Genomic DNA, 22,446 nt, shown 5'->3' with positions numbered 1-22,446 from the left:
CTTTTGTTCTTCAGTCTAGTTGTGGAGGACATCGCTTCACTGGCCCATGTTGGTATTATTGCGCTCTTCGCAGGTGAGGCAGATCAGTCGCTGGCCACTGGATGGCCGCTCACAGCGGCTGCCAGCCACTCACGGTAGCTTACAGCAGCCCACTCCAGCAGGGGCTGCAGCCTATGCCCTCGCTGGCGACTCAGGGCAGCCCAGCTCCAGGTAGAGCTGTTGTTCACCATCTTAGCTGTAGAGGGCGCAGCATCACTGGCCCTAATGTGGGATCTGAACCCAGGCTCTGTTGCTCAGCGCTGGTGTCCCAAGCCAGCTCTTAATCAACGTGCCACTTGGCCGGCCCCATTTCTAATACATTTTAACGTGGTAAATGAGTGATGTCTTGCAATACAATAGTTTGTTTCTGGAATGAATTATGCTCTCAAACCAAGGTATTACTGTATTTTAAATTAAACTTAAGATAACTATGACAACAATAGTTATTCAGTTTTCAGGTATTCACAAGAGTGATAGAAAATGGGACTATACAACTTGACAATATCTTACGATTTTAAGGGCATGATGGAAATTAAACAAACACTACATAAACTGTGGAGCTACATAAAGATCAATGTATTTTAACCTTACCAGAGTTGCTGTTGTAGTATATCTTGAATGCCACAACACATGGAATACGTATTGACAGGACAGTTTAAATCCTTTTGTAACCACTACCAACTGGGAATCCTGAGATGTCCGAGGCATGTTTTTGATAAATTCCTGTTTTATTTCATCTCCTGCTTGTTGTAGAATTGATTTTGACACAGGACCAACTTCAAAATCACCACTTGAATTTATAGAATTAACAATTACATCTGTCTGAAAGGGGAAAAAAATGGACAGGATTCACTGCTAAATTACTTTTTGTTAAATGACCAATTTAAATATTTATTTCCCTGAAAAGCTTTGAGAAAAATTTTTTGAAGAGCTTAAATCCACAAAAATATCATCTACTAATGAATAGAAACTCGTATTTCCAAAGAGTGATCATTTGATCAGTCTGTTTATCCTATTAAGTAATTAAAGTGTGTGGATGATACAATTTTTATTGCAAATATCTGTCAGCCCCTTGCTGGCTTATTCCCAGATTCTGAGCATTCCCTGTGATTTAAGATTTATCAATCAATGGTTTCACTCCCTGCCCCGCTGTCATCGCTTTTTCTATTTTTGTTTGAATTTTCTTAAACAGAATGGAAATAAAATTTCTCAGGAAATGTCAACCTTCCAATTTTTTAAAGGTGAGTAGTACATGGTTAGAAAAAATGCAAATGAAACAAAAAACGTCTTCAGCAAAAAGTAGGCCTCCCTCCTGGCAGGATCTCCAGGCCTCCCACTCATTCACCTAACCTACAGGCAACCGCTTTTACCAGTTCTTCATTTGTCCTTTCAGAAATAGACTGTACATACACATGGGCTACGTTTTAAGTAATATCACCTCGGAGTTAGCTCTCAGAGCTCTGCTGTGCTAAAGGAGTCGTATCCCTCTTTCCCCCTAAATCATCCCAATGGCTTTGGCTCCCTTTGAGAGTAACTTAGATACTTCTCCTAGATGTTCATGAATGCTTCACTTTGAAAGTGCACTCAAAATTTGCAATGTGGGCCCCCCTCCACCCTGCCTGTGAACTCCCGAATGCCCAGTGAGCTCACAGCCGGCTTCTCCTGAGCCTCAGCCTATGAGCCACCGTCGCAGTCCTGCTAGGCGCTGCTCTCTGCCACCGCACTTCAGCAGCAGTTGCAGCCACCCCAGGCCAGTCCTCCAGGCTTCCTGCACCCCTGCCCTGCTGCCGCTATCCAGTCAGTTCAATGCTACTCCCATGGGTCACAAGAGACAGATGAGGAGTTTGATGCTCGCTGGGTGACACAGACATACTTTAAGTCAGATGTTGGTGCTTGGGAATTGCATAATGGGGTAAACATGCTTGTTGGCTATGATCTGGTTCCAGAACCCAAAATTATGGATGCCACTTTGCGGGTATGCAGATGGTTAAATGATTTTTTTTAAAACACTTTTTTTTTTTTAATTTTTATTGGGTAACTGTGTTTTTTCCAGGATCCATCAGCTCCAAGTCAAGTCATTGTCCTTTGATCTAGCTGTGGAGCAGCTCAGCTCCAAGTCCAGTCACCATTTTCAATCTAATTGCGGGGTGCGTTAGAACACGTGCTCTGAACAAGGTTGTGGGTTTGATTCCCACATGGGCTAGTGAGCTGTGCCCTCCCCAACTAGACTGAAGACAACGACTTGAGCTGAGCTGCCACTAGTTAAATGATTTTGCTAGTGCTATCTGCATTCTAGAAGTTGTTAAGGACAAAGCAGGACCTCGTAAGGAAATCTACCCTTATGTCATCCCAGAACTTAGACCAACTTTTAATGAACTGACAATCTCCACTCCAGAGAAACTAAGCCTTGACAAAATGTAAACCCCATGGGTGGGCTTCCCAAGGATTTACTGGTCATGCTACTTAATGTACACAATCACCTGGAAATACTGATGATAACATATTACCTTATTTGAACAAGTTTTCTTTATTGAGTACCAAACCTTGTAATGGTAACTGGGACTTTAATAAAAAGGAAATGAGTTTGAACTGGAAAAAAAAAAAAAAGAACTTGCAATTTGGGGGCACTGGCACCCTTTAAAATTTTTAAGATTCCTAATATTCTTGGCAATAAATATATAAATACAATAAAAGTTTAGTTAAAAGGATAAGTTATTCAACTCGGATGTTTCCACTTTAATTTTAAATTGGTATATTAATGACATAGCAAATATTTCATTTTGTGGGGGTGCCCTCAGTTTTCTTTCTAATTGTCTTGCAGGCTATACATAGTATTTCTCCAGTTATGATTAATTCTATTTGGTTGTGGCCACAGGAGAGTCTTAAGTGTGACATCACTGATTCAGAAAAGGAAAAGAATATAGCCTTGTATTCTTCCTCTTGCTCTGTTGCAGTCCCTGCTTCCTGTAGCCCACTTCACTTATTCGTCACTAATTTGATCAACACCTAGAAGCATGCTCAGATAGGGCTCTGGGGTTTCAGAGATGAACAAGCCATGATCTCCATCCTCAAGGTGCTCTCTGCCTAGTCAGGGAGCTGCACTAACCCAGAAATACCTAGGTTTGCTGTTACCCTGACTCCCTCTCCTCCCTGCCAGGGCCCTTTCTTTTGTGCCCAAGGAACCCCAGCTAAATGCTAAGTCACAGTTTGTATTCTCCAAAACCTGTGGCACAGAGCCATATACTCAGACTACAACTTACAGCTCCACCTAGGTCTCCTGCCTGGTCCAGCCCATTCTTCTCAGTCTATTAACTCCTCTGTGTTTCTCTAATCAAATCATTCTAAGAACCAGGCCTCTCCTCCTGCCAATTCGTGTCTATCATAACTTGAAGTCAGATCCAAAACTCACATCTTCTGAAGTAATCTTTCTTGGTCCACTCCACCCCACTCTTGTCACAAATTTACATACTCTTAAATATTATGAATTCATTTTGTATTAAGGCTTTTTTGTTTACTATTAATAGGTTGTTTCAGAAATGTTCAGATGGCTTGTCTCCCAATGAGATTTTTCAAATAGAGAATTTTTTTTTAACATAAAAATAATATAATAAATTTTAAGTTTCTTGGATCAAACATTGTTCTATTTCCTTACGGTGCCTAAGAATAATAGCAATAATAATTATAAATACTTACCATGTGCCAAACTCTATTCTAAGCATTTTATAATATGTGCATTATCTTTAATTCTAAAATACAAGTACTATTATTATCTTCATTTTCCAGTTGAAGAAACTGAGGACCAAAAGATAAAGTAACTCGACTCACACCACGCAGTTAACAAATGGCAAAGCTAGCATTCAGATACCGATGGCCTGTCTCTAAAGTCCATATACTATTAACCTTAACAAGATTAAACAGTGTGTGAAATAAAATGTATTCGAAACATACTTGATACAATAAATAGTTCAGGGATCCTGGCAGTGCAAGAGAATAGAAACAAAGATTTACCTTCTGTAATTCAATGTGGCCTAGGTCAATCTGGAGAGTGAGGTTATTCACAGCCATCATATTGAAAGGAAGGGTGGCTTCTTGACTCACCCAGGACACCAGCTCGTTTTTCCCTAGGATGCTTTCTGAAGCAACTTTAAAGGCAGCAACAGTAGGGTCTTCATTGCTTACCAGGTGAATTTCTTTCAAATTACCAGTCAGTTGCACATTTTGGACATAATGATTGATAGTTGCCACAATGATCTGTGTACACAAATCCAGAGGGAAGTTGAAAATCCCAGAGCTCAGGGCTGGAATTGCTACTGTCTCAAAGTCACCATAGTGGAAATCGACACACTTCAGAATATTCTCAATAGCCCTTTGCAACGTACTGATACATCTCTCTCTATCCACCTCTACCCACCGAGGCCCAACAGCATGGATAATGAGTTTGCAGGGAAGCCTCCCTGCAGCTGTGACAGCTATCTCACCGGCTGGTATTCTACCATGTGTGGCAACAAATTTTGTGCTCATCTCTTGGATTTCTTGGCCGCCAGCTTTCACCAAGGCCTGAGCCAGGCCTCCCCCATGCTTAAGGTCTTCATTGGCAGCATTCACCACAACATCAACAGCATGTCTGGTGAGGTCATCCTTCCAGACAGATAACTCGAGCCTAGGAGTCAGCATCTTTCTGAAGACTTGCAGAGACTTACTGTTACCTTCCTGGACTGGAGAGACCAGGGTAGAGATACAGCCAAATTTTTTCTGGAGGACTTCACACAGCTGACTCTCATTATTTTTAAAAATTTTGAAGTCACTGTGATTAATGGGTATTTGCCAACTATAGTTTTCTCTGAGAATGTCAGTCTCTGGAAAAGGAGAGAAGATAAAAAACAAAGAAATGAGCAAGGGTTCCTTTGAAAAGGTTGTAATTCCACTTCACTTCAGGAGACTGAGTGTCCTATGTGCAAAAGAGAGATGAACTTCCTCTAGTCCCCTTCCCAATTCTCCTTCTCACCCAGAGATGTAATTAGACAAAGGATATCTAAGAGTTTTCAATGGTAAGTCACCCATAAGTGCTGAGTTTTGGTTTGGCATATAGTAAATACTCCATAAGTGGTAGCTACTATGATACAATGATGGTGGTGAGAAAACTGTGTGTACGGTGGCTCATGAATTTTAAAATAAATGTACAAATGGTGAGTTTGGGAAGAGCCGTGCTTCAGGCACAAGTATTAGAAAGAACTTAACTATGAGTCAAAAATACATGGAGGCTTTATTCACAAATTGTTTGCTTTTGTCAGTGTCTTAGTCTGGGTTCTCTTAGAAGCGACTCTGAGATAAGATTTGAGTTTAAGTTTATTTGGGAGGTGATGATACTAGCCATAACCAGCGGTTTGGGATGGGGAGGGCCAAGTGGTAAATTAAGACAGAGAAGGGAAGGAAATGAATAAAGGATGTGTTATGAAGCAAATGAAGCTTACCTCCCCTGAGGGACACTTGTTTTCTCAGCGTTAGACCGCCGGAAAGATAAAGAAGCTGGGATATTCATACAACTGCTATCAGTCATTAGTCAAGGATGCTCCTGTCCATCAAACGGGCGGAGTACCATACTCTAGTGACATGGCACAATTTTGGTGCAATTAAACGTGACTGACTCAAAATTACTTACTGTATGTGTCAGACAAGAAGATGTGCTGCTCAGATACCTCTTCAATGTGGTTATGAAGGAGAGAATATAGTTAGCTGACAGCCCCTCAGAGCCCATCCCAGTTTTCCAGCCAAGGTCACACTACTCTCAGGGTGGCCTGCATCAACAGCTGAGCAAGGCCATTTATGTCTAAGGTAGGCCTCCCCTAATGGGCAATCTCAGGCTGGCAGAGCTTTTTCAGGTTTTCCTTACAGTCTGATGGTTCCACCTCCTCAATCTGGTTTCTTCTCTTTTCCTTTCACAATAAACCTTTTGCATTCCTAACTCCATCTCAGTTTCTGCTTCCTTGAGAACTCAGCCTGTAACAGTGTATTTCAATGGAGTCTAAGGCATCATTATTATATGCCACTGAGAAAGGAAAAACGATGCCAGTTAAACAACAGAACATTATTGATCGATTAGGGTGGAGCTTTATTTTAGAGATGTGAACAAATGTGCATCCTAAAACAGGTAAAATGCGGTAGTTAATTATATTTTACTTCAACTCCCATTTCTAATCTGAGCCACCTAGAAAGCTCTCTGGTGGTTTCAATTACCTAAAAGAAGCAGCATGTGAGTAGCCAGATCTAACTGGCCTACGTTTGGGTTGAAAATTACAAGGGGGCCACCCCTAGAACTAGGCAGGTCCCATTTGGCTCTTACAAAGCTCTTGTTGAGCAAGGGACAATCAGTGGGTCATCTCTTCTGACCAGCTTCAGTTCTAGGGCTGTGGACAGAAGAATCTGACATCTTGTGGGCAAAGGGCAGGATCAATGGGAGCCCTACGAGAGCATGTGCGCGCGCGCCACACGGCCTCTGAAGCAGTCCCCCTTTGAGGCATGGGCCAGGTCACCACAAGGTCCTGCAATCACGCACCTGAGCACCTGTAGGGGAGACAGTCTCCTGTTGTATTCCCCTTTATCCACTGAGGACAGACATGATCAAAGACTTTCTGAAACAAGACCGAGAATGAGGTGATCCTACCTGATTTCTCATTGTAAACTGCTGCTCCAGCACCCTGTGAAAAATGAGAGTGGTTTAAAACAAACTGAAACCAAATGACTACAGATTACTGATAACAGATACAGCCTAATAAGCACAAAGCAACAGAAACACTGCTAAAAGCACTGGGTTTAGGGGGGGAAGGGGAACACGTTTGTTCATCTGCTTAATCTGTGTGCCTGAAATCCTTGAAACACTAAATGTTCTAGCAAACAATGACCCTACCCCATTTCCCTAGAGGCCAATGTACTTCTAATTCAAGATGAGGCAAAGGGTTGGAGATTAACACTTGAAAAGGCCCAAAGGTCACAGACCAGAATGACCCAACACTTTCAGACAGGCCTCCAATTTCCGAAAGCTTGTAGGGTTTCTCTAGACAGAAGACATGGGGACATGAGCTTCATCAGCTATATTTCCCTGTCAGTAAGGGCCCACTTTTCAATTGCTTATCTTCCTCCATCCTCCTCCGCTCCCCCATCCTGCAAAAAGCAGAATTGTTGAATAAGAAGATAGAATACAAATGACACTGAGGTCACATTTGAAAAAATCTTGGATCCTCATGTTGGCTCTGCTGATTAGATTAGCATGTTCTTGATGCCTCTTCTCCCACATGGTATAAGGAGAAAACTTTTATTGGGCCATTAAAACCAAATAAGAATGCTGAGTATAACTGAAAACCAAGATTTCTTGCTTAGTTGTAGGAAGAACTATGCATGTACTGATCAAAGTTCATGATTTCTATGAGTATACATTCATATAAAAGTACTTTTACCTTGGGACAGTCCATCCTCCAGTTTCCTGGGGTCTTTAAATGTTTATACTCTGCTTTGCGTTTCTGAGCGGAGACTGTTGTTGCCAAATATGGTGGTCCACTTCTAGGAATGAATAGAAGGGATGCAATAAGCACAGACCAGTGTCTTAGGAAATTTAGTAAGAATACACCATAGGAAGACAAAACCTGATTTCTGATCTTGAGTAGCTTTCAGTTTTACTGGTGAAGACGCACTGTTGTTTTTCTGCTGTAGTTACTGTTTACCTTCCATCCTTTACAGAGAGGTTCCAGTTGAAACTGTAATGGCGGTTTAGGGAAGGGAAAGAGCCTTACGGGATCCAGCAGGGAAAGCTTTATGCAGAAGGTGAGAGAGCCAGACCTTGAGGGATGGAGCAGGTTTGTACACAGATAGGTAGAAGAGGAGAATGACTCCAAGAGGTAAGAGCACAGCATTCAAAGAACAATGAGAAAAAAACAGCTTCATGAGTGAGTATGAAGGCCCCTGAATGCTGAAGAAAGGGAAGTGCCTGTCAAGGGTATCTGTTGCTGAGTTTGTGATAAATTTCTTGATCTAATTAGAAAGGGGCCTGTCTGATAAAAATCAGAAACTTTGGAAAAACATACTTTAATACTTTTCCATCTGATACATAGGAATTAAAGACCAAATTTTTAGGAGATCAATGAAAATGCTTAACGACACAGTTGCCTACATTTGTTGCCCACATAGTTGTCATTAGGACTCTGAAATGATTTCTAATGCCTTTGCAATAGAAAACTTTTGTACGACTATCTACAGCATCAGAGCACAATTATTCCTAAGTGTCAGGGAAAGCAGCAAGTCCAATCCAGTCCTAAAGTCTGAAGACAAGATGCAATTTTGCCTCCAGAGGGCACTGCTGTTTTCTTAAAGAAGGAAGTCTTCCAGCAAACGCCTCCTCAGCCTTTGGCTGAGGGCATCCAGTGAACTTTTGCTTTAGATGCTGTCGCACTTGTTTTTTTCTTTAGACCAAGCTTTAAAGGCCTAAGGATAGACTCTTGAGGGTGGGGCTGAGGGGGTATTTAACCCCAAAGAAATTAGAAACAAGGAGCGTATTGCCTCAAACATTCATTTTAAAAACAAAACCAATTAACAACAAAAGCCTTCCCGACTTTCCATCACTGGTTCCTACTGTGTCCTTTTCTCTGCATGCTCAGCATGAAGAAGTTGACTGTCCTCCATCTGTCTGCCTGCTCAGCCCACCGTGGGGGGCCTCACCCCCAGCACTCTTCTGAAACCGCTCATCAGTGACCTCCACGAGGTAAACCCCAGTGGACTCTCTTCTGTCGTAATCTTTACTTGACTCCTCTCTATAGTTATTTCATTCTTTGAGTCCTAAAACTCTGCCTTCTTGGCTTCTCTGATGCTATCTTTCCTTGGTGCCTTTGTTACCTGTTCACCTTGCCTTTACAGGCCTTTTGCCTGGATTCACCTACCTACCCCCACCCGACCCCCTCCGATATTCATGCTTTCTCTCCTGGATTCCACAGCTCAGTCAACGATACACCATTTACACACTCAAGTCAGAGGTCTAGAATCTTCTCTTCTGTCCCATATGGAGGCCATCACTGGGTCCAAACCACTCACTTTCAAATATGCCCCTACCCTCCTTGCCCACTGACACCATTTCACTGCAGGGCCTCAGGGCCTCTTCCCTGAGCTATGTCAAAACATTCTCTTTAAAGTTGTTGTTTTTTTAATTAAAGTTTATTGGGGGTGACAATGGTCACATTGGTTTCATGTGTACAATTCTGTAACACAGCATCTATATATCATATTGTCTGTTCACCACCCAGAGTCAGTTCTCCATCACCATATATTTGAGCCCGTTTACCCTCATCTGCCACCCCTTTTCTCCCTTCCCCTCTTGTAACCACTAAACTATTGTCTGTGTCCAGAAGTTTTTGTTTCTTTGTTGCTTTCAGCTCTTTAAAGGTTTTAAAGTATTTAATTTTACATTGTATTGTTTGCATAGGTATTATGTTTACTGGTTCAAGTTCAAAATCTGTAAAAGGCTCCCTCCTACCTCTAACTGCAGAATCATGAAGCCCATGCAGCTGTAATTCCGATAGTACTACCAAATTGCTCTCCATAAAGACTGACCCATTTGCAGTCTTACCAGTCACGTGCAAAAACCTTATCTCAGGCCTGTCTGCCTCCATTCATCCCTGCTTGGAAATGTGTCCTGCACATGGTTGTCAACACTATGTTTCTAAAACGCACATCTGCCATGTCAGTCTGCTTCCGGGGCTCACAACCCTTCCATTTCTCCCCACTGATCTTCAAACCTTTTCACTGTCTGGACCTGTGCTATCCACTGTGGGCCATTAGCCACGTGTAGCTCTTGAGCTCCTCAAATGTGGCTACTCAGTCCCAACTGAGTGAGACGTGATGTGATGTAAGTGTGAGAGAAACACTGGATCGTAAGGACTCAGTATGACAGAAAGCATGTAAAATACCTCATAAGTTTTTAAGATCGATTACATGCTGAATGATTAATTTAGGATACATAAACGATTACATTTAAGCTATATTGAATTAAATAACATCATTAAAATTAACTTCACCTGTTTATACTCTTTAAAATTTGGCACTAAATATTTTTAAATTAGATATATGGTTCCTATTATATATCTACAGGACAGCACTTCCTCGTCATTTCCCTCCCAGCTCATCTCCTCCAAGGCCTAGTGCTCCCACTGTGCTTCAGATCTTAAGGGTCCCTGCTCCTCGCCCCCCACCTCCCACCCCTCCACACTCACACACATTCTCTAAGATTCTGCTTCAGATTTCCTCTTGGGGGGCTTTCAAGAGATTTGCTTCTTTATTCACAAGTCCGCCTCCCTTTACCAGCCTGTGAGGTCGGGGCCTCGGTGCTCATCCTTATCCCCTAGGGCACAGGGCAGCACCCAGTCCGGTGTTGTTGGCCAAATCTAGGAACCAGGGCAGGAAAGCTCCAAGAGCCAGTCTAAAGGATAGAGCTGGAGGGAGGTAGCGGGCGATATGTCCTAATGCAGGTGAACCATTTCAAAGTTTTTAAAGGTAGGTATTAATCCGAATTCAGAATGTGAATTGCATTTTAGCTGCATGTAATAGTAAGAATAAGAGTTAAAAGGAATCACAAACTCGGGAGAAACTTTCTTTGATTTCAGCATCTGAGCAGCCTCAAGCCTCTCATGGGTTGGGGGAGGGAGCCGCCTGGCCCGAGGAGCCCGCTTCTCGCCCGCCCTACCCCCACCACGCCCATGCCCGCAGGAGAGGAGACGGGAGAGCCGTGGGCGACCACCGCCCCAGGGGGAGGCGGGATGGACGTACTCACCCGGCCAGACCACGGCAGGAAAGGAGGCAAGGAAAGGAAGGGGAGCAGCTGTTCCAGGAACAGGGAGGGATCTGGGGGAAAGCGAAACTGAAACTTTGCAGCCGAAGGCGACAAGGCGGGACGCACCCCTTCCTGCCCCAGTCCCGGCCCTGCCGCGTCCAGAGCCGCTGCGCCAGCTCGTCGCCGAGAGCCATGGCCTCGAACCAATGCCCACCGTCCCCGCTGCTCGTGCGAGTGTCCGAGCCCGGCCTGCAGGGGACCCTACGCAGAAAGCTGGAACGCTACTTCCAGAGCCGGCTCTCCGGCGGCGGGGAATGCACCGTCCGACCCTTGGGCCCTGACGATCCGGACATCTTCGTGGTGAAGTTCTTGGAAAGGGCAGGTGAGCCGCGGGCCCGGGCTGGGGGTGCAAAGGCCGTCCCTGCGGCCCAGCCTCGCTGGATTCCAGGCAAACTCAGTGTGAGCGGGCCTAGGAGAGAGGGCGGGAGAAAGTATGGCACAGTCTGGTGGGGCACAGAAACCGAGGGCACTTGCTGACAAGAGACGAAGCTCGCAGCCACAGAGGATAGAGTCAGAGGTGCCCAGTCTGTGATCTGGTCTGACAGCGCCTTTAAAGTTCACGCTTTCCAATATCCTCCTACGGACTCATAATTCTCAGCTTTCAAAACAACACCTCCCTCCCCCACCCCACCCCCAACGTTTGTCACCCTGTGCCCTTTAGATTTTCCACTTTTATGTTTTAATATAATGGAATAAATAAATATATATACATATATATTTAATATAATGGAATAAATAAGTATTCCATTGATTTATTTTTGAGGATTACAAAAGTAATATAGCGCACTATTGGAAAGAAAAAAGAAGCAAGAAGAAAACCACCTGGAAATAAACAATGGAACATTTTCGTATATTTCTTCCAGGCTTTTTCTATGAATGTCAGAAAACATATGTATATTTACAAAATTCGGAGTCTGCACTGTTAATTTCCTATTTTTTCACTCCACTGTATATGATGAATATTATTCCACATCATTGACATGGGAAACCGAGAGTTTCAGAGACATGACTTTTAATGAGTGGACGATGTTCCATTATCACTGAGCTTTCATTTCCACAGTAAAACATAAGCTGCCTGCTTGAGAGTTTTGAATAAGCTCTCTTACCCTCCTATCACCAGCCCACCATCCGGGGTTGCAGGGAGCAGCCTTTCCTGGGAGGGTGCTGGGGCAGGGTACAGATGTATGAATAAGAGGATTTTTAAAAATCACTCCCATGTCTATGTGTGTGTGTGTTTGTGTGTGTTTAATGTCTCCACTGAAGCTAAGGAGAGAGTGTTGAAAAATGAAAAGCACCAAATTGTGATTGGCGACAAACCTGTGCCTGTTTTCCTGGAACCCACTGAAAATCCAATAGAGAAGACTAGAAGACCCAGAATGCCTTTGTTGACACAGTCACAAGAAGGGGTGAGGTCTGGTGAGACGCATCCACATAAAGAACATATTCCTCATGCTGTCGACTCCTGTGGCCAAAAGGTGAGTATTGAAAGGAGCTGGGTATATGCTTGCAACTTCCTCTCCAGTCACTGTACCTTTCGTTATTGGTCCATCAGTCATTGGCTGAGGACTTACTATGAGCCAGGCACTGTTTTAGGCACTAGAACACACAGATGAACACAAACAGGTCTATGCTAGGGGTGGGGAGTTACAAAGAAGGACTATAAGCAAGTAAACAAAATAAATAAAACAATTTCAGAAAATTATATGTGCCCATAGGGTGACAGGGCCAGGAAGGGGAACAGGTGGCGCTACTTATGACCAAAAGTCAGAGAGAACTTCTCTGAGGTGACAAATTTGGCCTGAGGCTTGAGTGATGAGAAGGAGCCAACCAAGGAAAGAGTCATTTGACAAATCATTATCAACTGTCTACTGTGTGCCAGGCACTATTACAGGAACGCAGCAGACCCTGCCCTCAGGGACCTTCCATTCTAGTGAGGGAAACAGACACTAACAGTCAACAAATAGATTTAGAATAAAATGTCTGTCTGGGCCGGCTGAGTGGCTCAGTTGGTTAAGAGCTCGCTCAAGAGTTTGAGCTCTGAGCAACAGCGGTTCGAGTCAGCCCGAGCTGAGCAGTCGCCAGGTGGCAGGATGGCTCAGCTAAAAAAAAAAAAAAAAATAGAATAAAATGTCTGCCAGTGAAAGTGCTAGGAAGAAGAATAAAGCTGGGTAAGTGACAGACAGTGACAGGACCACGACTTTAAATAGGATATCAAGAAAAGCCTCTCTAATGAAGCAGCATCTGAGGAGAGGCATGAATGAAGTAAGGAAGCTAACTTGGCTAAGTGGATTTCTGAGGAAGAATGTTGTAGCCAGAGGGAAGCCCAAGTGCAAAGGCCCCAAGACAGGAGCTTACATCCTGAGCCCCAGGAGCTTCAAGGAAAGAAGCCCATCTGGCTGGAGGATAGTGAGCAAGGGAGAGAGTGATAGGAGAGGAGCCTGGAGAGGTATCCAGGAGTCAGGTCTTTGGGGATGAAGGTAAAGACTTTGGATTTTCGTTTAAATGGTAGGGGATTAGCGGATGGTTTTGATCTGATTTACACCTCTAAAGGATCACTTTGGCTGCTGCATAGAGAACTGAATGTAGGGGCTAGAGTGGAAGGTCAGAGTCCAATGAGGAGGGATGGTAGTGGGTCAGGTGCAAGATGATAATGCCTTGGACTCTGGGTGGTCCTGATGGAGGTGTGAGAAGTGACTGGATTCAGGAAACATTTGAAGGAGGACACATGCAGAGGAAATGGCATGTGCAAAGATCTTGAGGAGGAACAACACATTAGAAATCTTGCTTTTATGTGACATTCGATTTGCCTGTCTTTTTTAGCCTGGTGTGCTTGTCTTATATTTCAGCTTCTAAAGGTTAGGGTTTAGAAGACCCAGCAACATTGCATGTGGTTAGGTGTTTAGTTATTTATTTATTTATTTTAAAGGAAAGGGTTGAAGAAAAGAAAACACAGTAATGGGAAAATACATCTTCCTCAGATTTATGGCTCTCTCCAGGCTCACAGACTCCTTTGTAAGAACCACAGCAGCTTGCCCAGAAAGACGAAGTCTCTTCCCTCCACCCCATTCCCCAATGTCAAACAGATAGTGGCAGCTCTAGAATCTAGTCTTTTTATCCACAGAGCTTTTAAACATGCTTATGCCCAAGCTCTACATTTACACCAGAACCCCTGGAGGTGTGCCTGGGCCTTGGCTGTTTTTCTTTTTAACTCCCCAACTGATTCCAAAGTGCAGACAGGGCTGAGAACCTCTTGGCTTAACGTGCTACATCCTCTGTGAAAAGGATTTGAAAGAAGTCATTCTTTGTTAAGGAAGAACGTATGGGTTTTTTTCTCTAGTCTCTAGACATGCTCCTGAGAGGAGACTGTTGGCCTGGATGTCTGACTGGTTTTATTTGTTCCTTTTAAAATTTCAGATCTTTCTTACTGTCAGAGCTGACCTGAACTGTAACCTGTTCGCTAAAGAGCTGAGGGAACACATAACCACTCTCTGCCCCAATGTTGAAACAGTGGAGGGCTACGATGGAATTAAGGTGGTGTGTGGTGACTTTGAAGATATTGAAAAAATACATGGCTTCTTGAGTGAGCAACTCCTAAAAAGTGAGCGGAAGCATGAATCTTCCCTTTTGACAACAGAGAGGGAGCCAATCCATCAGCAGGGCCGGAACAGCTGTGTTTCTCCCTCTGACCCAAAAACCAGGTCAGAAGAAAAAAGCAACCATTATGAAGTTCCCCTGCCTTTGTTTGAATACTTCCAATATACCTATCCTGAAAAAATGGACTCGATAGAGAAAAGGCTTGGAATAAAAATAAAACGTCGGGAGAGTTCAAATGAGGTCTCAATAGACTTTACCTCAAGTCCATCAAGTGACATCAGAGTAGCTCAAGAATCTTTTATCAGTGAAATTCAGAAGTCCATAGGAACCCTGGAGCAGAAATGTATTGCTTTAGCAGACAGTAAGCAGGCAAATAAAATCAAACAGGAATTGAGTCACAAATTCTCAAAGCTCTTAATAAAACAGAATGGAGGAGAATTGACTCTCTTTGGGACTCAAGGTGACATTTCAGCTGCCACACATTTTCTTTCCCTCCAAATCCCTGAAAGTCTTGACAAGGCACCTGTGGAAATACAGATTCTCGGGTGTTTAATGAATGGAATTGAGGTTGACACTGTTCACTATCAGCTTTTAAAAGATGAATTACTCCAGAAGATAAGAGAGATCGAAGAAAAGTACAGCACTCAAAGTGAGGTTTTGGGAATAAATCAGAAAACCTGTATCCTATTTAAACCTAAGTTCAAGGAGTTGGACCTGTCTATGCATGCTTATGCAAGTTTCATCGATGCCTATCAACATCTCTCATGCCAGCTGATGACAGAAGTTTGTTCACTGAAACCTTTGGGCAAGGGGAGAAAGCACTTATATGGGATCAAGTTCACTGATGACTTTAGAAAAAGGCATCCATATGTACACTTCGCGCTAAATCAAGAGTCAATGACTTTGATTGGGTTGCCAAATCACCTTGCAAAGGCAAAGCAGTATATGGTAAAAACAGGGGGAATGACCCTGTTAGCTGGAGAGAAGTGGAATGAGGATCATGAAACACCCATGGACATTGATAGTAACGATTCAGAAACAGCTTCACCAACATTCCAGCACACTGCCAGTTCCGGGGCATCGGGAGTGGACAAGGAAGAGGATGTGTGTATCATCTGTATGGAGCCCATTACTAACAAACGAGTGCTACAAAAGTGCAAGCACGCGTTCTGCAGCCCTTGTATCGAGAAAGCCATGACATATAAGCCAGTCTGTCCTGTGTGCAATACTTCCTACGGTGTCCAGAAAGGGAATCAGCCACCGGGAATCATGAATGTCACTTACGTAAGAGATTCACTTCCAGGTTATGAAGGCTATGGCTCCATTGTGATTAATTATAAGATGAAAGGAGGCATACAAACAGTAAGTGTTTCTGAGGCCCATGGGTTTCTTTCCAGTGTGCTAGGATTACCAGAGCAAAAGAGACTGTTCTGTTACCAATTAGACAGTGGGTTTCCCAGTTGACTTATTTCCAAGTGGTGATAAAGGTAACAATGTTTGTGTATAACTTAAGTATTTTTTGTGTCTATTAAGGTAGAGAAAGAGTGGGTGGCAATTATATATTAGGGTGGGAAAAGGCAGGAAGGTAGATGGTGTTCCCAGCATGAATTTGGGGAAAGAGGAGAAATATGAATTATTGGGACTATGAGCAAACCTTCAATACTTTGTTTATTTTCTCTATCTGCAAATGAACACATCTATCTGTATAGTAAACTTCAGACATGGGAGTTTTTTCACGTGACATTGTCTTGTCTTCATACAGATAGAACACCCAAATCCGGGAAGGAGCTATTCTGGAATACAGCGAACTGCCTACTTGCCAGATAATAAGGAAGGACTGGAGGTTTTGAGATTACTTCGTAGGGCCTTTGAACAGAAGCTGATTTTCACAGTGGGAGACTCTCGAGTTTCAGGAGCATCAAATGTCATTACATGGAATGATATCCACCACAAAACAAGCATGGCTGGGGGACCAGAAATGTGAGAACCTTTAAAAACATAATGGTTGCTAAACAGAATTTAGAGGTTATAAGATATTGCAATTTGAGGTTGTGCATATAAGGAGACTGTTTATAGCCGGGGGATTGGATACAGTGAAGTATGTTGAGAGATGCTAATCTCAAAGGCAGAAAGATTGGTTCCTATCACAGTCTACCCTCCCAACCACAAAGTATCAGGCAGTTACTAAACTTTGCATCAAAGGGCAGGGCTGTTCAGAATCCAAATGAATGGTGTCTAAGGTGACTTAATTTGGGGGTTTCTATCTATTTGAAGGGTAGATCCTAGGAATGTTATTAACTTTACATTCTTTTAAGATCACCCTATCTTCTACTTTCTTCACCCATCAGTCTATCGAAATCCTAAATTCATTTGGCTAATAGTACTCTGGAAAAACTCTTATTTAATGTTGTGGAAGTTATATTATAGGCAATCTAATTGTTCTTAATGGAATTCATATAGAATACCTTAGACCCTTAGTATTCAAAGGGGAAAACATCCTAAGACTTTTGCAAATTTTCCAAATTTGAAAATCTTCCTGTAGCATATACTATATAGTTATACATAAAATATAAAACTATATACTATACAATATGTTTTTATATAATATGTATATATAACATGTGATAGTATAGTATGGTTTAACTTTATGAGAATAAAAAAGTTTTGCTGGAAGGCAGATCCAGCTAGGCTTACTCACTAGCTAAATGACTCACATCTGCACACTTACAAGTGGTTATAAGCCATCTGCCTTCAGGATTGCTTGTGAATGTTTGCAACACAATGTTAAAGCCAGGGACCTACTGTGCAGATTCTTTGGCATTATGTGTGATGAAGCTAAGGGACTTTTCCTTCTTTAGGTATGGCTACCCTGATCCTGATTATCTGAAACGTGTCAAACAGGAACTGAAAGATAAAGGAATTGAATAAGAAGACTGCTGGAAGGATGTCTTGACCCACATTTTCAAAAGACACGGTTGAAAAACCAGAGTAAATACCAATCTAAATCCTTATGTAGAAACACCTTTTTAAAATACTCATCTCAAGAAGGGGTTGATGTAAGAGTCAGAATCTATAATCTGTCATTTCTGGAGTGTGACTTTTTATGGAAGATAAAACCCCCAAAGATCTGTGTGATTTTGCTGCAGAGGTGTTGTGCTTCGTTCTTTGTTGGGGAGAGAGGAGTGCTGTGGGTCTGAAATCATCTTCTGTGTTCTTCACTTGAAATGCTAGCTGCCAGTTGGTCCTCTTTTTATTACCATCTCTTGGGTGGCCCCTTAGTTTGGTTGGTTGGTTGGTTGGTTGGTTGGTTGGTTGGTTGGTTGGTTGGTTTGCCTTTCAAGTACCCTAAAGGTAAAAGCCTAGTGTGAAGGCTGGGAAAGGCTTTGGTTATGGAAAAGTAAGAGGCACACATTCCCCTCCCTCATGGCCAGAAAAGTGGCCTGGAGCAGAGATGGGACAACCTTTGGTAATAAATAGCATCAGGCTATTGTTTTTCATGACACAGAGCCTGGTCTACAGTTGGTACTTAATAAATCTTTGCTGCCTGGCTCAGATTGCTAATAACCCAGCAGAGGGATAGATGCTCTCTAAATCTTTAGCAGAGGCAGGAGTAAGGAAGTCATTTCTGGAGTCCTCACCACTGATTTGAAAAACTGAATTTCTGATTTCAAACACTTGGCCTCTGAACTCTGCCCAGGCCTCTAACTTAGTCCTCGTTCCCCTCGATCCTTGTAATCCGCTATATGGAGTACACTTACCCTGCCAGAGTAATGCTATACATGTCTGAACATCTTTTTTCCTTGGATATGATTGTACTTTTGAATATACCCCACTTTCAGTTTTAATATACATAATCTAACTTTAGTTTCCCATGATATCATTTTCTCAGTAACTAGCCCCCCAGTAGTCGTTTTTCCATCCTTTTACTAAGTCCCACTAAGACATGTTTTCTCTCCTAAAATCCTTCTCCTTGATATTCTCTGGACAGAAAAGGTGAGAGTTAAGCCTACTACGAGGAATATATGACATGTCAAGATTTACTTTTAAATGGTTCTCTAAGCCAGAAGAAAGTTAGAATAGCAAATTGTCTCATTATCTACGTCCCATCCTCTCTCCAAAAATGATGAAAGAGAGGTCTTTTTATTTCCCTAAAGATACACATACACACCCATAGACATTTTTGGTTAGAGGGTTAATGCTTATTATGGACTTATTTTGTCTCCTTTATAAGAGCTTTATATCTGTTTGATTGATGTTATTAGTATCCTCATTTTATAACTGAGAAAACTGATGCATAGAGAAGATACCTAAATAAAGGTCACGCAGTTACTGCGTAGACATGCTGGGATTTGAAGGAGATAGTCCGGCTCCAAGGCTTCTGCAACCCAGAGCTATACTGCCTCCCGCAGGGGTTCTTCTCCATGGAGCAGGCTGAGTAATTTCTGTTATTCTGGGGTTCTCTCAGAAATGGATGACAGTCCTCACAGCAGATTTCCTCCCAAGAAGTCCTATTTGAAGAACTTAAAACTCAGAAACTTTTCCTTTGTCCAGAAAGATGAGGAAGCTTACATTAAATGATATGTCTTTTTTTAAAAAAATCAGATTTTTAATTTTTGGTGATCAGTAAAGTCTTTACCACTATGATTAATTGTTTTGTATCTTGATCTTTTAGCTAAACTTGCTTCAAAAAACCCCAAAAGTTTGGTTCCTGCTAAGGTCTGGATCCTTGATTACACTGTAGTGTGTGCTTAGGCAGTTTAATGATGTGAGTGCTTAGCATTTGGATTGCTGCTTTTGCTCTGTAGAAGGTATTATCATCTGTATCTGCTCTAAATAAAGTTATACCCATATTAGGAACAGAATGTCTGCGTTCTTTCCCCACTCTTTTTTTCTTTTTCCTCAGGTTGAGATTCTGGTGGTTTCCTACAACACATACTGTGTACAAGAAAACTACTGTTGCCTTCGCTGCTGCCACTTTCAGCTGTGAAAATCACATTTCTTCATATTTGTCCTCCTTATCACATAGGGTACTACAAAGATAAAACTAGGCTGTGGGTTTCATCGCTTCTCTCCTAGAGAAAGCATCTGCGATACCCTGTCAAACTATATTTGCCCTCTTCTTGCTCCTAGAGTTTCTGTTTCACCTTTCCAGCATCAGTGCTGGATTACCCAGATGGCTCACTGGGCACCAGCAAATTAGGGCACCCTTCTCTCCAAAGAAAAAACAGAATTGAAAATAATATTGGGATATTTGAAGATTCCCTAAAGATAGTAAGTTTCTGCACCCAATTCCAAGGTATGGGTGTTTCCCCCACACATCCAAGCAACCCTTCAACGCCAGCTGGGTGTCCTACAATTCAAATCAATTATGACACTATCTACCAGGAAATAGATAGCATCAGATTCCACAGGTTAAGGGCTCAAGCCCACAAGACTGCCCTCTACTTCAGATGCCAGTCACAAGCCCAGGTTGTTACCTGGACTTCTGACTGAATGGCTATAAATCTGAGGTTCCCACGACCCCCTCCTTGGGTTCAATTCATTTGCTACAGCAACTCCCAGAATTCAGGAAACCAGTATACTCACCAGGTTATCGGTGTATTACAAAAGGATAGAACTCAACAACTACCGCAGATGGAAGAGATGCATAGGGCAAGGTATGGGAAAAGCGCGGAGCTTCCATGCCCTCCAAACATGCCACTCTGCCTGCACCTCTACTTGTGCATTAACCTGGAAGTTCTCTGAACCCTGTCCCTTCAGATATTTATGGAGGCTTCATTACATAGGCACGATTGATTAAATCATTGACCATGGGTGAGTGAATTCATTTTCCAGTCCCTCTACTCTTCAAAAAGGTCGGGATGGGACTGAAAGTTCCAGTCTTCTAATCTTGTGGTTGGTTTCTCTGGCAACCAGCTCCCATCCTTGGTCACCTCATTAATATAAGCCACTTCATTAACATAAAAGACATCTTTATCGATCTCAGCTTTTAGGAAATTCCAAGGGTTTTAGGAGCTCTGTGCCAGAAACAGGGACAAAAACCAAATATGTGTTTCTTATTATAAATCACAACATCCCAGATAGCATCAAAGCAGTCACTAGGAAAACAAAGTCAAACCTTTGTGGGACTTCCGTATATTTATCTTATCGCTTAGTACAGTTTTTGCTTTGATTTCCACACGGGAGTTGGGCAATATTTCCTTTTCTATTGATTGGGTTCTGAGTCCTCTAAAATGCAGTGTTAGGCAAACATCAAGATGTTAACAACTTGTTCGGGAGTTGCAAGCCAGGTCAGTGAAAGTAAGGACAAACAAAACGGTAAGTGAGGCAAACAGATGCCATGCAGTGCAATGCCATGGGCTATCACCCCTGCCACTGTTTCATAAAGAGCCTTGAAAAGACACAGCAGGTCACTCAGCAGCTTTATTTGCTTGGCATAGGAGTTTAAACAAGGCATCTTGTTTAAATGCCTTAGTTTAGAGAGGAGGAAACTTTGTTTTATTTCCTGGGCAAACAATAGACAATGTAAAACAGATTACAGTCATAGCACATTAAAACCTGGTGGCACCTCTTGTCCTCCATGTCAATTGTTACCAGTCCTGCCTCTCCTTCTTCACTTCAAACTCACTGCCCAATTGGAATCTTCATAGCTCTCTCACAAGAATGACTCAAATACCCACTGAAAACTCTCTGTCCCCATCCCCGTTTTTTCCCCCACTGCAAATTACCTTTTGAAAAAACAGCTCCAATCTCATCACTCTTCTGGTGATATGCTTTCAGTGACTCCCAGAGTAGTGATTTGCTAACGTTATCTTGTGTCAGAGTCATTGGAGGGCTCAACAAACACATACTGCTAAGACTCACCCCCAGAGTTTCTGACCCAGGGGATAAGAGGGTTGGGCTCAAGAATTTGAATTTTAAAGTTCCCATGTGCGGCCGCCGGTGGTGGTCTGAAGATCACATTTGGAAGACCACTGGTCTAGAAAATAAAGTTCAAACTCTACAGCATGGCATCAAGGGTCTCTCATGCTACTTTGTTTATCCCATGTCCTTCCCTCTCCACCAAGCCCCTATTGTCTAGTCACACTAGATCACACCAGCTTTTTCAAACTACAGTCCACACTTTTATTCTCCTGGCCTTTGCTCTATGTGTTCTCTCGGGAATGCCTCTCCACCTCATTCTTCTCTTAGAAATCGCTTACTCTTCATTCAAGGTCTCAAATGCCACTACTGTAGGAACTTTCCTCCAATCTTGTTTCCAAATTATAAATATCTGTGTTCCTAATAATTTTTTTTTAATTGGGGAATTGGGGGGATGGGAACAGTCCTGGGGAATTGGGGGAAGGGGAACAGACAAGTTGCTGTCATTTTGTTCTTCAGTCTAGTTGTGGAGGACGTCATTTCACTGGCCCATGTTGGTATTATCATTGTGCTCTTCCTGGATGAGGCAGATTGGTCGCCGGCCACTGGATGGCTGCTCACGGAGGCTCTTGGCAGCTCATGCCGGCTGCCGGTCACTGACAGTAGCTTATGGCAGCCCACTGCAGCCCCACTGCAGCCTACGCTCTCGCTGGCCGCTCATGGCAGCCCAGCTCCAGGTCGAGCTCTTATTCACCATCTTAGCTGTAGAGGGCGCAGCGTCACTGGCCCTCATGTGGAATCCAACCCGGGGCCCTCCTGCTCAGAGTTCGTGCTCCCAAGCCAATTTCTAACCAAAAAAAGTCCATGTTTTCAACCACTCAACCCAGCTGTCATTGGATGTGACCAAAATGGTGACGCTAAGCCTTGAATGAAAGATTCATTGGACTGAGGCCAGCTAACTATCTGCCTAATTGTGAAAAATCAAACAAAATTAAATAATAAAATCAAAGAACTTAAGTAAAATGCTCAATTTTATTATAGTTTTGAGATCCATGCCTCTTATTAGTATCAGAACCCCTTTTTTT

General features: G+C 42.8%; 2 protein-coding genes across 4 annotated transcripts in view; one reads left to right on the top strand and one right to left on the bottom strand.

Annotated features, from left to right (window-relative positions):
• Nucleotides 1-11,061, bottom strand: part of PARP9 (poly(ADP-ribose) polymerase family member 9) — a 17,501-nt gene extending 6,440 nt beyond the window's left edge. The window contains exons 1-5 of one of the 3 annotated variants that reach the window (XM_019652689.1): nucleotides 10,847-11,061; nucleotides 7,491-7,593; nucleotides 6,593-6,734; nucleotides 4,048-4,895; nucleotides 631-861 (exon numbers count right to left, since the gene is read on the bottom strand). In XM_019652689.1, the coding sequence (XP_019508234.1) occupies nucleotides 631-861; nucleotides 4,048-4,895; nucleotides 6,593-6,734; nucleotides 7,491-7,593; nucleotides 10,847-11,040 (1,518 nt within the window). In that variant the 5' untranslated portion in view covers nucleotides 11,041-11,061. The remainder of the gene's footprint in view (nucleotides 1-630; nucleotides 862-4,047; nucleotides 4,896-6,592; nucleotides 6,735-7,490; nucleotides 7,594-10,846) is intronic. The other 2 variants (XM_019652704.1, XM_019652696.1) reach the window with 2 other exon arrangements.
• DTX3L (deltex E3 ubiquitin ligase 3L) lies at nucleotides 10,894-19,362 on the top strand. The gene is made up of 5 exons (XM_019652716.1): nucleotides 10,894-11,228; nucleotides 12,170-12,381; nucleotides 14,321-15,862; nucleotides 16,263-16,480; nucleotides 17,359-19,362. Exons 1-5 carry the CDS (start codon nucleotides 11,039-11,041, stop codon nucleotides 17,426-17,428), a joined length of 2,232 nt encoding a protein of 743 aa, XP_019508261.1. The 5' UTR covers nucleotides 10,894-11,038; the 3' UTR covers nucleotides 17,429-19,362.
• The last annotated feature ends 3,084 nt before the right edge of the window (nucleotides 19,363-22,446 follow it).

Source organism: Hipposideros armiger, unplaced genomic scaffold (assembly GCF_001890085.2).
Source record: "Hipposideros armiger isolate ML-2016 unplaced genomic scaffold, ASM189008v1 scaffold_8, whole genome shotgun sequence".
NCBI classification, from domain to species: Eukaryota; Metazoa; Chordata; class Mammalia; order Chiroptera; family Hipposideridae; genus Hipposideros; species Hipposideros armiger.
The sequence above is the reverse complement of the archived record's forward strand: the minus strand, read 5'-3'. Positions and strand labels throughout refer to the sequence as shown.